The sequence below is a fragment of the Echinococcus granulosus genome, assembly GCF_000524195.1.
Source record: "Echinococcus granulosus chromosome Unknown EG_S00014, whole genome shotgun sequence".
Taxonomy (NCBI): domain Eukaryota; kingdom Metazoa; phylum Platyhelminthes; class Cestoda; order Cyclophyllidea; family Taeniidae; genus Echinococcus; species Echinococcus granulosus.
Genome location: NW_020170394.1, coordinates 229,579 through 242,391, shown reverse-complemented (window position 1 = coordinate 242,391; position 12,813 = coordinate 229,579). Strand labels below are relative to the sequence as shown.

Sequence of the window (12,813 nt, the reverse complement as noted above, 5' to 3'; positions counted from 1 at the left end):
CCGGTTACAAGGTTCGAATTTCCTGATTGCCTCCTCCCCGAAAGGCACATTAAAACAACATAAGTATTACATTAGTGTTTTTGATCCAATGGTGTGAAGTCGAAGATTACCGACGACTCGCCGTAGCGTTCTGAGTCTTAGCAGAAGCTTTAGGAGCCCAAATCATTACGGAAATCGCACAATAATTAAGTCTGCAAGGCCTTTGGGCTACTGACAGCCTAAAGGCTACGCCACGGAGCCAAAGCACAGCTTCTAACTATCCGAGTGCCCACTAATTTAAGCACAACCAAATCGCTATAGCTCTTCTTGCGTTAGCAACCCTAGACTTCTCTAAAGTCGAAAGAAGTTATAGGAATACTGCGGAAGATATACGACTGATATGTAATACGATAGTGGTTTATCCCTCGATATTGGTGAGGCGCCACTTTTGTACCTCGCTGGGTGGGCTGGCTTTCGGGCCATGCCAATAGCCCAGACACCTTCTCTGCGCTGAATATATATTCTGCCCGAGTATTGTGTCTTCATTCGTCTTCAGGGAGTCTGGGGACGCTACAGATATGCAGGAGAGCTGAAACTATCGAAAATACAATGGCAGAGCCCAAAACATTTGCACGAGCAAATTGTAGAGTTAAACGAACGACTAGTGTATTATACCTGCACCTTCATTAAATCAGAACTAAGTTGGCAAACTAATTTTGGAGAAGTGCAAGTATACACACATCAAAACCTATATAATTGTAAATTCCTCGACGTTATGTTTGAGGTGAATAACGCGATTGTGAGTTGTCAAATCCCCCCAAAATTTAAAAAAGCGATTGCTCTAAAATGGGTAATTTCTTTTGTTGTTTACATATGCATGTAATGTTAGTGTCAATACAGTCAAAGACATGTTTACTTTTTTCAAATCATACCCACCTTCAACCTACGCTAACAATAGCAGCACAAAACACCCCGCATTTCATAGATGCTTGAATGCGATTTTTAGGTGGCGAGGGAGCAGGTTAGATCTAGAGGAGGACAAAACCTGATTCCCTTATAAATCTGATGATTTATAAAATTCCACACCACACAATGCATGATGTCACCGTCCGTCTAATCTCCTCAATCCCAGGATGTGGAACCGAAGGCGGTAGAGCAGAAGTTGCAACATTGTAATTACTCCGCAAGTCATTTGGATGAACACTTCAACTAGGTTATCTTGATTGGGAAAAATGGGTTTCAGATTTCAGGCATTTACAAAAATATCACAATAGACGCAGAGTGAGTTAGAATTTACTACTTGTGACTGACTTCTCTCCTGCAGCAGACTTCCGATGCACGGATCACCTATCCCAATGCATAAGTGGATGTGAATAAGCCGTGTGTTACGTGAAGCCAGTGAGTTTGTGGCCTTAATGCTCAGTATTAAGCTAGATGCATGTTTGCATCTAAAATGTCCTAGTAGGCTGTGTTCTCTGATGATATGTGATTGTTGACCCTTAGAGTGATGGGTAAAAAGGCGCTTAGCTGCAATAGATCTGATAAAAATAGCTGAGTTTGCGGAAAAGAAATGCAGTATATTTAAGGCGAGCACCTCGAATGGATTCTATGCTACAGGGTCATTAAGAAATCGTCTCTTTCCACCTCCAAAGGAGATAGATTCTTGTCTCTTGTTAATGCTCCCTTCATAATGTGCTCTCCGACGGATGCGGCTCGCTAAAGGCTGCCGGCTTGTTACCACCACCGATGGCAGGAAAGATTCCATACTTCCATCCCACGCTCCCCCTGCAATTTTTTCGAGACTATCGTTGGTGGAAGTTGTAGTGGCTGGAGGCAGATCAGGGTGAATTTGCTGCATCCACCAAGACTTCACATCCTGGCAAGAAGTTTGAACGTTCTGCGTGAAAGCAGTCATTTCAGGGTGTTTATCGGTCAAACTCTTCACTGCAGATCGCTTTTCACAACTTGGCGAGATTCGAGTGCTTTCACTCTGTCCAGACTTTTCTAAAATCTCACCAGCCTGCTCCGACAGGGAACTAGCACCTGAATCAAGAAACTGCTTATCTCCGGTAGGAATCGAGAGGCTGGGTGAGGTAGTGTTTAATTCGATAAGTTCGATTGACGAATTCTTCATTTGACCCGTACCCGCCTCTTGAATGGCTGGCATTCCGGAGCCAGAAAATAATGAAAGTCGCGGTAATTGATCAGAATCCTCGACTACACCTGAGAAGAGCGAAGTGTGGGTTTTTGAGGCCCGCATGCTTCGACGTCGTAAAAAGTTGCCACTGGAACCGGCAACCCTAAACCCCTTGTGAAGCTCCGTTTCAGGTGGATTCATGCTCGACGTGTTCGAGGATGCCTGCTTGGATTTCGTACACGAATCAACAAAAGTCAATGAAGGTGAGGCAGGAGAGGCTGGCGGGGGCAGGAGACTGCTTCCTCCCGCCTTATTACCGATGCTGTTTGACAACAAACCATCTGGGATGTGCGTATCAGATTTCAGGGGCTTGGTGTCCAGACGGCCATTCACGCGTCCTCGCGCTTCGCAGGTGTCCTGGAAACCCGCCATTCGTGCGACCGCAGTATCGGTAGCTCGGGTGGTGGTCGCGACAGGCGAGAGGATCGGTTGCAGTGTCGGTGTTGTGGGGGGACTCTGATTAGTTGTTGATGCCGAGGGGGGAATGTCGACGCTCTCCGTTCGAGCATTGAGTTCGTCACGGCTGAATTTAATTTTGGATGGACGTGTTCGAATGGAAGACTTGGCAAAGTCAGCTTTCGGGGTGGAGATCTCCTTATTTGTATCATCAAAAGACTGACCGCTAGTTGGACGGTCTGATCCAGAGTGCATGGAAAAATGAAGATGACCGTGTTTCTAAAAGAAAACAATCCTCCCTTTGGTAACCAGCGGTTAACTACACTCTACCCAGATGGATACCTTCATGTGACAGATGGGAATGTTCTGTGGCTAGTTCAGAAAACTGTGCATAATTACACTTGGAAAATTTATTAACTCTGTAATATTGCATACAGATTAAATATTCTACCGGAAATTACTTGACGCTTTCTAAATATGCAGCGTTCAATCCATGTCGCAATGGTTTGTCTTGCAACTTCTTCCTCAATGGCGTATTCTAGGTCCTCGCGTGCAATCAATTCCTCCAGTTGGAGTGTCTTTGTGATATCCACCGTCCGGTAGGCAAGGACCCTCGAGAATACGAAAATGCAAATTTGCTAGATTCTCATAAGAAACCGAGAACATTTCCCTTTCGGTGAAATTTCGCTTTGCACAATATGTTAAGGGTGTATTACAACCATTAATCAACTATCATCTGACTTACATCAAGACATCGTGGAAACTGACTTCTTTGTCGCGACCGCCACGCAGAGTTTCCACCTCGTAGCACATTTCTTTGAACAGCTGCTTGTCACGCTTTTTGGATAGGTCGAAGCCAACCCTTTCACGAGGAATGAGACGAAGAAGGAAACGAACGTAATAAGCTTTTACCATACCCTGAGCACATGGAAAGGGATAGGTAAATCCAGTGCGACTGAGAATAGGATGAGTGAACAGGAGAGCGTAAACCCACCTTTCGGTTTACATCAATGATATTCCACGCTTGTTGAAAGTTGCGTATGTCATTGTAGCTCATTATGGCATCCTCGTCATTCGAGTAGAATAGCGAGAAGTTTTCCATGATGATGGCTGAAAATGGCGTGAGAAAGTCGAATTGCAATAATGCAAGTATTGGCAATAAGTATTGCATTCGTTGTAATTATTAAAAGAACCATCCATATGGGGACAAATATTAGTCAAGATTGAAAAGCGCATACCGACAAGAACATTAAGCATGACATAGGTAATGATAACGTAGAATGAGCAGAAGTAGGCGAGAGACGCCTGTGCATTGCCACAATTAGTCTCCCAAAAGGTTTCTTTCACAATGCAGAAAGGTGGTTGAATCATACAGTCATGCATAATTTTATTCCAATCTTCTCCTAAAGCAAAAAAGCACAGCTTTACAGTTTACTTAGGGGCAAAGAAGTTTGCTCTTGCCAATGGGACAAACCTGTGACGATTCGAGAGAGCAGGATGATAGCTCGAAAGGCGTTGTGAAAGTTGGCATGACGGCCAAGATTATCACCGAACTTCACGGAGCCGAAAAGCACGACCCCCATTAGGCCATAAACCAGCATCAGGACGACCATACTTGTCAAAATGAAGAGCGACTTGTAGATGGACATCGTCACAGTGAGCATGAGCATTTTTAGAGTGACCTGTGGTAAAACACAACAATAGCTTTCTGAGCTTTTGCGTTTTTTGTTTAAACTTCATTTTTCTTCAAGGTACAGGCAATCCCGAGCGTAAATAAAGGGATTCCTAATGCAAAAAGATAATTTTTATTAGCAATTGCAAACGCTAATTGAACTAAAGTAACCGAATTCCTTGGTACAATAAATCATGGTTTATAGCAAAAGGAAAACTTCAAGGCTTATGTTTTCTATTTAAGGAAATATCCTTGGATTTTCAAAATGATTATAAGTAACTAAGAATTAATAGTATGAGGGTCTTTTGACGAAATGAGGCAAAAATACCTGAAGTAAAAATCAAAAGGAAAGTTTAATTTGCTAGAGGAAGTGCACGCATTGACTGCTTCAGGTGAGCCTGTTGCTTTCACCTACCCGAGATCAGCTTGAATGTCAAATGGTATTCGGGTATAAAGGAAACCATCTTCAAATAACCATGGTTGTGACCTAACAGATCCTCACAGAATTTCATCAAGAGGGGTGTAAAAACAAATAATTGCTTATAGGCAAGGACAAAAGTGAAGTTGTCTTACGTATTTCCCAGCGATTGTAAAGAAGCGGAGCATTTGTATCGCCCACCCGGAGTTATTACTGATGATTCTATTCGCCTGAGAATGCAGCATGAATGCGTTACCATGGTTTCACCAAATATATACGATCTCAATAGTGGTAAATATAAATATAAGTCCCACATAAAACAGCACACCATAATATTAAGCCGGTCACGATGCTGTGTATCTGCGTAGGGTCCTTGGAGAAATTGTCCACATTCCAATCCATCAAAGACTGCCAAATTCATCAATGGTCGCTTAAACAAACTGCCAATATTGCCTCGTCTTTAAAAATACATAACCTAACAATAAGAATATTATATAGTTAACGAAACTAAATAAGCGTAGGAAGATGTACCGGTGTTGAACGTAGACTGAAGTGAAGAACAATCCAAATGAGACCGAGGGTGGAGACAAACATATCAAATCGGTTTCGCTTTGACTGCCAGTAGCCATTGAAAGTGAGTGCAATTATTTTCATTACACATTCCACGCAGAAGAGGAAGGTGAATATCATGGCTAATGTGACCTGCACCCGATAGCGTATCTTCACCCAGGGATTGGCCTCCGCTCCACGCTCGTTAAACTAGTTAGAATGACGTGGTTGCAATTCGTTTATCGCAGATAGAAAGTCTAAAATCAGGTAGCAACTTCACTTACAGGGAAGAAGAGTAGAGCACTGTTGAAGAGAACCAGTAGAGCAAAGGCCCTTTTGAAGGCAATGTGCTGTGTGATGTCGTAGATCAGGCACCTAAATCGCAGAAATGTTGTTTCGCTGGATATCGGCATCTGACCTGGCTCCGGCCGAAGTTCTATTTAAGACATGCTCATTTTAGAGGGCCCTCACTTATACTGACAATCTAATCTAATAAAGGAGGATTTACTTGGCCGGGGTGGTATGTGCAGGGGCTGGGTTAATTTGATTCTTCCCTTTAAATCCAGCCAACGCCGTTGGTCAACGGTCAGCAAAGCAGTACCCTATAAGTGGGGGAAGAAACATAAATTCTCGGCAAAAAGTAATGCGAAATGCAGAACTTTCCCCAAAAAACGTCAATACTATTTGACAAGGTGATAATATTCAAAGCTTGGAGTTCGTGAAGAAGTCTAGGATTTACGGTTATCCTAAGTTCAAACTCGAGAAAAGTCAATATGGACAGAGACATTGGAACCTTTGGGCACTCAAAACTATAACGTAAAAACAATAGGTACTGTTTAAGAGTGGCTCGCATAGAATTCTTCAAAATGCCGTTTGTGTCATCCAAACAACGCATTTCGTTCGAACGCGCATCAACATTAGTTTATGAAGTTAGTGACTATTGGCGATAGCGCAGACACCGTCAAAAATCCGATAAAAAACCAAGGGAAATCAAAAGAGCCACTTGCCTTATTTTCGCTATAATTTGCAATAACCACACCGACAAACAGCGTTAGTCCGATTAGGCAGCCGACAAACACGAAGAGGTGAATGTACACGACGTGAGTCTAAAGGAAGCAGATAAGGGCTCCTTCAGATAGTTCAAAAAGCATTTGCCAATTCATAAAAGTGGTATTTTATTCGAAGGTCAGTCTAGCGACGCGTTTGACATTTGGAACGTGCAATTTGTTTTATAGACCCTTAAGGAATTACATGACTTTCCAGAACGCCTGTCCACGATTAAATAGGTTCTATGCAGCAAAATTAATTTGGAATGACTTTAGTACCCTTAAACATTTTAAAATAATCCACTGGAGAACCTACCGGACCGATACGAGCTTTGATCACGTCTCTGATCTCCACCCATCCTTCCAACGAAAGCACCTCAAAGAGAGCTAGAATAGCATTTCCGATGTTGTCGAAGTTGAAGTTCCGGGGATTGGCCCACACTCGGGGAACCAGGAATTTCGGTGCGGATCCCTTGAAACTCTTCATCCGCGTCACAGACAGCTCCCGGTGGAAGACGCCTTTGCAATCCTCCTACGAAGGGAACCAGTCAAATAGCAGTAATGGTAAATAAAACGTGGAAAATCGAAAAGCGGATTACAATTTGGGGAGAAAGGCTTGGAGTAACAATTGTGTGAAGTTAAAGCCGAAACCCCAAAGTTAGAGAAAAGCACTAAAAAACGTACGCAATTCGTTCCAATAATATTAAAACCTGTATTTCAAGGGTTTAGCCACGTCAAATCTTTGACATTAGGGTTGATTTGACGGCTACTCCGAGGTTTTATGTCGTTTCTAGACTGAAGAGTTCAGTGACTAGCTAGTGGAAGGCATACGAATTGAAAGCAGGAAATAAGTTGAAAATCGTGTTGGATTCACGTGGACGGATATGGTCGGAAGAAAAAAGCCTACTTTGCGGGTAATTGTTCGGTCATTGCAAATGGCCAGACGTCCGCCGAACATATGCACTCCATAGACGGCGAAAATGAAGATGAATACCACGAGAAGCACTGTAACCTACATTTAAGAAGGGGAAAGTTGATATTATACAATTATTGCAATGGCAGTACGAAGCCTATCGCACGGAATTTAGATAAATTTCGACTCTCACCTCGGAAGTAATATCGATATTCCTTAGTAATAGTCGAGGAGATAAAGTAAATTATTTCCGCACTTTATCATACCACAGATTGATTCCATACCAGTTTATGGTGGACAGAAATAAAAAAAGGCTTCTATCCTACGAAATACCAAATTTGTGAGAATTCGTGTAAAATCACTTAGATACGAGTGGAGATGGAATTCATACATCGAAGCCAAATAAGGGTGGAATATAGTTCTTTAAGAGTCAACGCATCTACTACGTTGCCTCACTCCTTCTTACCTCTTTGTAGGGCTTAGTCTTCAAGAATGTAGCCCCACATCGATTAAATATTTGTTGAAGTACGAATGCCATCTCAAATTCCATCTATCATAATTAAACCGCATAATCACAAGAGGAATTAGTGGATGTTTTTAAGTAATCAGGAACTTAGAATCCAAATTATCGGCAGTCCGATGTGTATGGGAACAGGAGTACGCACCATGAGGATCTCCCGGAAACCACGCACCAGTTCATAGACAACTCGTCGCATCTGTGGAACGAGGCAGAAGATGCGTAGCGGCCTGAGGCACCGCAACACCATGAAGAGCTGGCCTACCGAACCCGGTCCCAGCTTCTCCACTCGCATAAAGTAGCTCACAAACGTCAAGCTCACCTTAAAGCAGAAGAGTGTTTCAAGGACCAAGTGGTTCGAGGCATGGATAGCCAGAGATACAAATATTAGTAGCCTATCGGAATCAACCGAGAACCAATTGCTTACCTCCTTCTTGCGTACGAATAATAAGGTAGTAAACAAACTCTTTATTTGACGACTCATTAAGCATTTTAGTGTAATTTAAGAAGATTGCATTTCCCAATTTGTTCGCACAACAGAGCTACGGCTGCAAAGTGTCGTAAGTGCCACAGAATACCTGCATTGAGCACTTAAATCTTTACTGAGTCTGAACTTGGGTAAGCAAATCAAAACGAGACGGCCGTTCAGTTCTAACAGTATAGCCCTGGTGGTAATTATTTGGGGGTTTAAAACGTTACTTAATCACGATAGGCCAATGTTGAAGAGTAGTGCCTTGTTTTCCTGAGAGCATTTAGCATTTTCAAAAACAAGGGTACGGAATCTCAGAGTAAATATTTTCCGAAAAGGTCTGAATTAGGGGGACAAGAATAACGCTAATGCTAAATCAAAAAACCTAGGCACAGTTGGATCTACTGATACACTATTTCAACTGCTCGGTAATGCATAAAATTCGAACTATTACCGCTGATTCCAATTTATTATGTTATAAACGTATATAATATGCATTATTTTTAATAAGGAATGTAAAAAATGCGCATTACTCAACTTAGAAAGCAAAGGGAAACAATTCGACTACACCTTGGCACCGCAGTGAACTTTTCTGTCCTACTGAGGCTATAAAAGGCGACTCTCCAAATGCGCTAAAAAGCATGCATGAAAATGGTCCGAAAACCCATTCCTAAGACTAAAAATAATATTTAAGTAAATACATTGATGTGCGGATAACGTGTATTTGATAACTTCAAATTGCTCTTCATTGTTTTTGCCCCTAATTCTCTTTGATTGGGGTAGTAACTTAGCCAAATGCCAACAAATTCACGCCCATAAAATGGTTTCGATTTGCGAATAATCATCTACATGTATTCTTAACTATTTTAGAGCAAAACTGTGTAGTCCATGAGATTTGGGGATGTAATAATTTGAGCCGACTTGTAACATCAAAACGAACTTACAATGTAGGTAAAAATATCCAAAAATCCACCGAAGTCCCTTAGCAGCGCATTTGGAGTAAAGATAAAGCCATCAGCTAAAATCTTTAGGGCAAGCTCAATTGTCATTCCAACAAAGAAAATGTATTCGCCAATCTGAAAAAATAAGAAGCTTCGTTAGGGGATAATGGGGTTTGTGCGATGAAAATATGCATTTCCGTTTTCAGCCATCATTCTGAATAGTCTTCATGTAACACGAAACAAATTCTGTCCATCGGTAAAGCACGCTTACATAAGTATCGCACTTAAAAACTCGACTAGCAAGGGACAATCCCAGCAATAGCAATACTTAGCCTCGATAGATTGTTTTTGAAGTATTAAATCGGGAGGCAAAAAGCATCGTCAGGAAAGCATACCTTAAGCTCTGGCGCATTCATGAGGCGCCGATGAGGCGTCTCCAGTGACATTGAAATACAAGAGAGAATTGTGATCGTTAGCATCGTCCAGTCCAGATACGTGACGAAGCCCAGAATCTTACTGTGAAAGTAAATGCATTTCTCTTGTCGCCAAATTGTTCATAAGGATGGTAAAAGTGCTCCTAACCACATAAAGTGAACTTGTGAATTACAATTAAATATCAAAAGCAAGTTTGAACCCCCCATTTTATATTATTACTAGTTGACAATATTTTCTGTTTTACGTAAACGTCAAATCATCGACCCAATGCTGCACGAACACCTACTGAATGCTGCCTCCATTACTGTCATTGCCGCTACTCGATCTGGAGGCCTTGTGTCGAGCTCTAACGACGAGGCTGCAAAACCGTCGCAGTCGGCTCTGTCGGCCAAGCGTGAAAAGAGGACGATCAAAGAGGGGATGATTTTCTCGCAACTCCTCTTCCTGCTGAGTCCTGTGGAGAAAAAGGCAATATTTATAAGAGACAGACAGCAACGTGGTTGTGAACGAGCGAGTGTGTGAGTAGAGGGAAAAAGTCGTTTCCACCTCTTGATCTCAGCCATTTGGGCTTTCTGTTGGAGCACCTTGATATCATAGTGGCCGGTGTTGTCGAGACCGGCGTGCGAATCAGCGGCAGAGTCGCTGCCCCCAAGGCCCGAGACGGCGCTGAGGCCACCTGCTGCACCACCACCACTGCCAGCGCCGCTGCCCATTCCCATTCCCACGCTCATCCCCATAGGGGTTCCATCGCGTCCCAAAAAAGCCGTCCCCAGCAATCCCCCTGACCGGTTTCTTAGACTTCTGCATTTTAAAAGCACACATGAGACTCCCTTTCGAGTAACTTAACAACTAAAACTAGAAGAAATCACGAGCTAAACGGAACTGGAAAATATGTAGAAAGCAGTCACAGCAATAAAAATTACGGTCTTTGGCTTGTATAAGTCCTACCAATTGTGTGGTAGAGCACTATAATGTTGGTGGTAATCACAAATTTCAAAGCGTTTCCTGGGTTTCGAAGCGTAATTATGGCGGTTAATATTTACAAATTGATTCTTGCGCAACAAAAACGTTTACATTTATGTTTGATATCTTAACAAAGCAGGTTTACCTCCTTTCAAGTCGAATATGATGCTGAGTTGAGAGTAATGAGCGACCGTTGGCGTTTGGCGGCTGGTCCATGCTGAGCATCCGAGTTTTGTTAGATTCACTACAAAGAAACACTTTCACTTAGCACTAGCACGTGTTTATTTTAAACCATAATGGACACCGACTCCCTTACAGTTAAGATTTTGAACAGTCTTCATACAATTAAAGTACAGTAGTAGTGACATTTTCTGACAAATTTTGTGTCATCATCTCAGTGCCACTTTAATTCAGTAGGCCCGAAGAGGTAAGGCAGAAAGTATTTGGTGGATAGGAAAGGACGCAATTACTTAGTACTGAATGAGGTTAAACAGGTGCGCAAACGCCTTGGGGAACGGGAGGCAGGAGAGCAGATGCGGTCGTAGCTGCCGCTAAACTGACGCAGCGCACCAATGAGGGAGCGATACGGTGGGCAGCAGCGTGGGGTCGATACGATGGCCGAGGCGATCGCCGCGGCGGCCTGAGTTGCCGCCACTTGCGCGCGCTCCCAAGTACATGGTAGTCAGTCGTCTTCTCGCATTACAACCTCGAGTCCTTCAGGAGGGTTTTAACTTTATACATCAATAACCCAATAAACAAAGCCTTCTCCTTTTCAGTTCTGGCACCCGTATATGCATGAGTTACCGATAGTACTTACAGATGCATAGCAATAATTATTTGATAGAAAACTTCCGAGGACCCGATTTTCATTGGCTCCAGAATTAAGTAGATGAGACAGTCCTATGATATATTAACTCCCCAAAAAGCATTTAAACTGAACCAGAAATCCCTATTATGGTCAAAATGAATCTTTCAAAGATTAAATCAGCGTCTTTTCAAATTAACCGACTGTTTTCACCAAGACATCAGTTGTGACAAAGTTAAAGGCAAGATGCGAAATGTAAACGAGTAAAGAGCAATTCCGGGTTGTTCATGAGTGCCCAATTGAAACCCAAGTAGGGTTTAGGCTATTCATGATATGGGAAAAAGGGCTTGATTACTTGAGGAGGTAGACAATAGCTCTGACTTTCTCCTCCCCATGAAGACCATGCACTTTGCGTCGAATTTCACGTGAGCAGGAGATGGCTGCAGCTGTCTCAGCAGCTTTCGATCGCCACCCACCGGCAGCCAAGATGGGGGTGCCACTGTCACCAGCGCCGCTAGTACCGGGCACAGAGTGCGATTGAGGGACTGGTTTGGCGCCAGGGCCGGTGCCACCACCACAACCGCCTCCTCCTCCACCCGCGCCCGCCGCCCCCACCGTTCCAGAGGCCGAAGCAAGGCCGCTAGGGATGAGGGCGGCGCTGGCGGAGATGGAGGCCATCGTTGTAGCAGCCGCCAGGATCTCCGACACCGCCTCTTCCTCCACCTCCTCCAGAGCCGATACTGCGGCGAATTGGCGCATGAAACTGTCGCGAATCTTGGGCAACAGGAAATCTGATACTAACCGCGTCAGCTTTACCATCTGCGGGCGGTTCCTGCCGTTCAATGTATGGACAAAGTACGAGAAAAATGGAAACATTATGCCTTCTAGAAATACCACTGAATTTGATGGTAATCGGAACTTTAACCAGATGCTAACATTATAACAAGTTTCAAATATTTTATTGGAAATAAAATGAAATTCCCTGATACGTAGTTACCGAAGTACAAACTTCCCAAACCGTTACTGGTACCTAAATATAACACAACAGACATTAACGCAATACCAGAACTCAGTCAAACGGAATCCTAGTTTCTTCAAGATATCGTGCACACAATGACTAAAAAGAACTCTAGTGTTGAACCTCATCCGAATATTTGATTATCAAGCCTGAAAAAGGAGAGATGTACGAAAGACAACTACTGAAAGCTTTCAATATGTAGAATGCGCAGTATGTATGTCCCTTGCAGTCATCTTTCCTGCATACCTAAAAACCGAAAGCCCATACTTAGCGTTGATGTGAGAGCTAAACTGTCAGTGAGTGACTTGTCGCTGTTGGTTCTGGGATTTATTACCATAATGTACTTGACTTGTTGATTCTGCGCCAAAAAATTACATTTCTTTGTAAAACACATCAGAGAACTGAGCAACCCCATAAAATAAAAAACTGAAGGAAATAACATTTAATTAGAGAGTGAGATCTTCATATTTACTCACGGAAATTTTTCGAATATTC

The 12,813-nt window shown here is 42.9% G+C and overlaps 2 protein-coding genes across 2 annotated transcripts; both read right to left on the bottom strand. All coding sequences in view use genetic code 11, as the record gives it.

Moving 5' to 3' along the window:
• Window positions 1–1,585: 1,585 nt before the first annotated feature.
• On the bottom strand, window positions 1,586–11,172 carry EGR_02902 (Sodium leak channel non-selective protein; the record flags this gene model as incomplete). The annotated part of the gene is made up of 18 exons (XM_024492151.1): window positions 1,586–2,851; window positions 3,034–3,184; window positions 3,318–3,490; window positions 3,567–3,682; window positions 3,811–3,975; window positions 4,047–4,254; window positions 5,194–5,421; window positions 5,496–5,647; window positions 5,720–5,813; window positions 6,246–6,317; window positions 6,574–6,789; window positions 7,165–7,269; window positions 7,836–8,009; window positions 9,101–9,232; window positions 9,493–9,613; window positions 9,819–9,986; window positions 10,079–10,333; window positions 11,057–11,172. The coding sequence occupies 18 exons, from the start codon at window positions 11,170–11,172 to the stop codon at window positions 1,586–1,588; spliced, it is 3,912 nt and encodes a 1,303-aa protein (XP_024353346.1).
• Window positions 11,173–11,651: 479 nt separating this feature from the next.
• Window positions 11,652–12,119, bottom strand: EGR_02901 (voltage-dependent calcium channel; the record flags this gene model as incomplete). The annotated part of the gene is made up of 1 exon (XM_024492150.1): window positions 11,652–12,119. One exon carries the CDS (start codon window positions 12,117–12,119, stop codon window positions 11,652–11,654), a length of 468 nt encoding a protein of 155 aa, XP_024353345.1.
• Window positions 12,120–12,813: the final 694 nt, after the last annotated feature.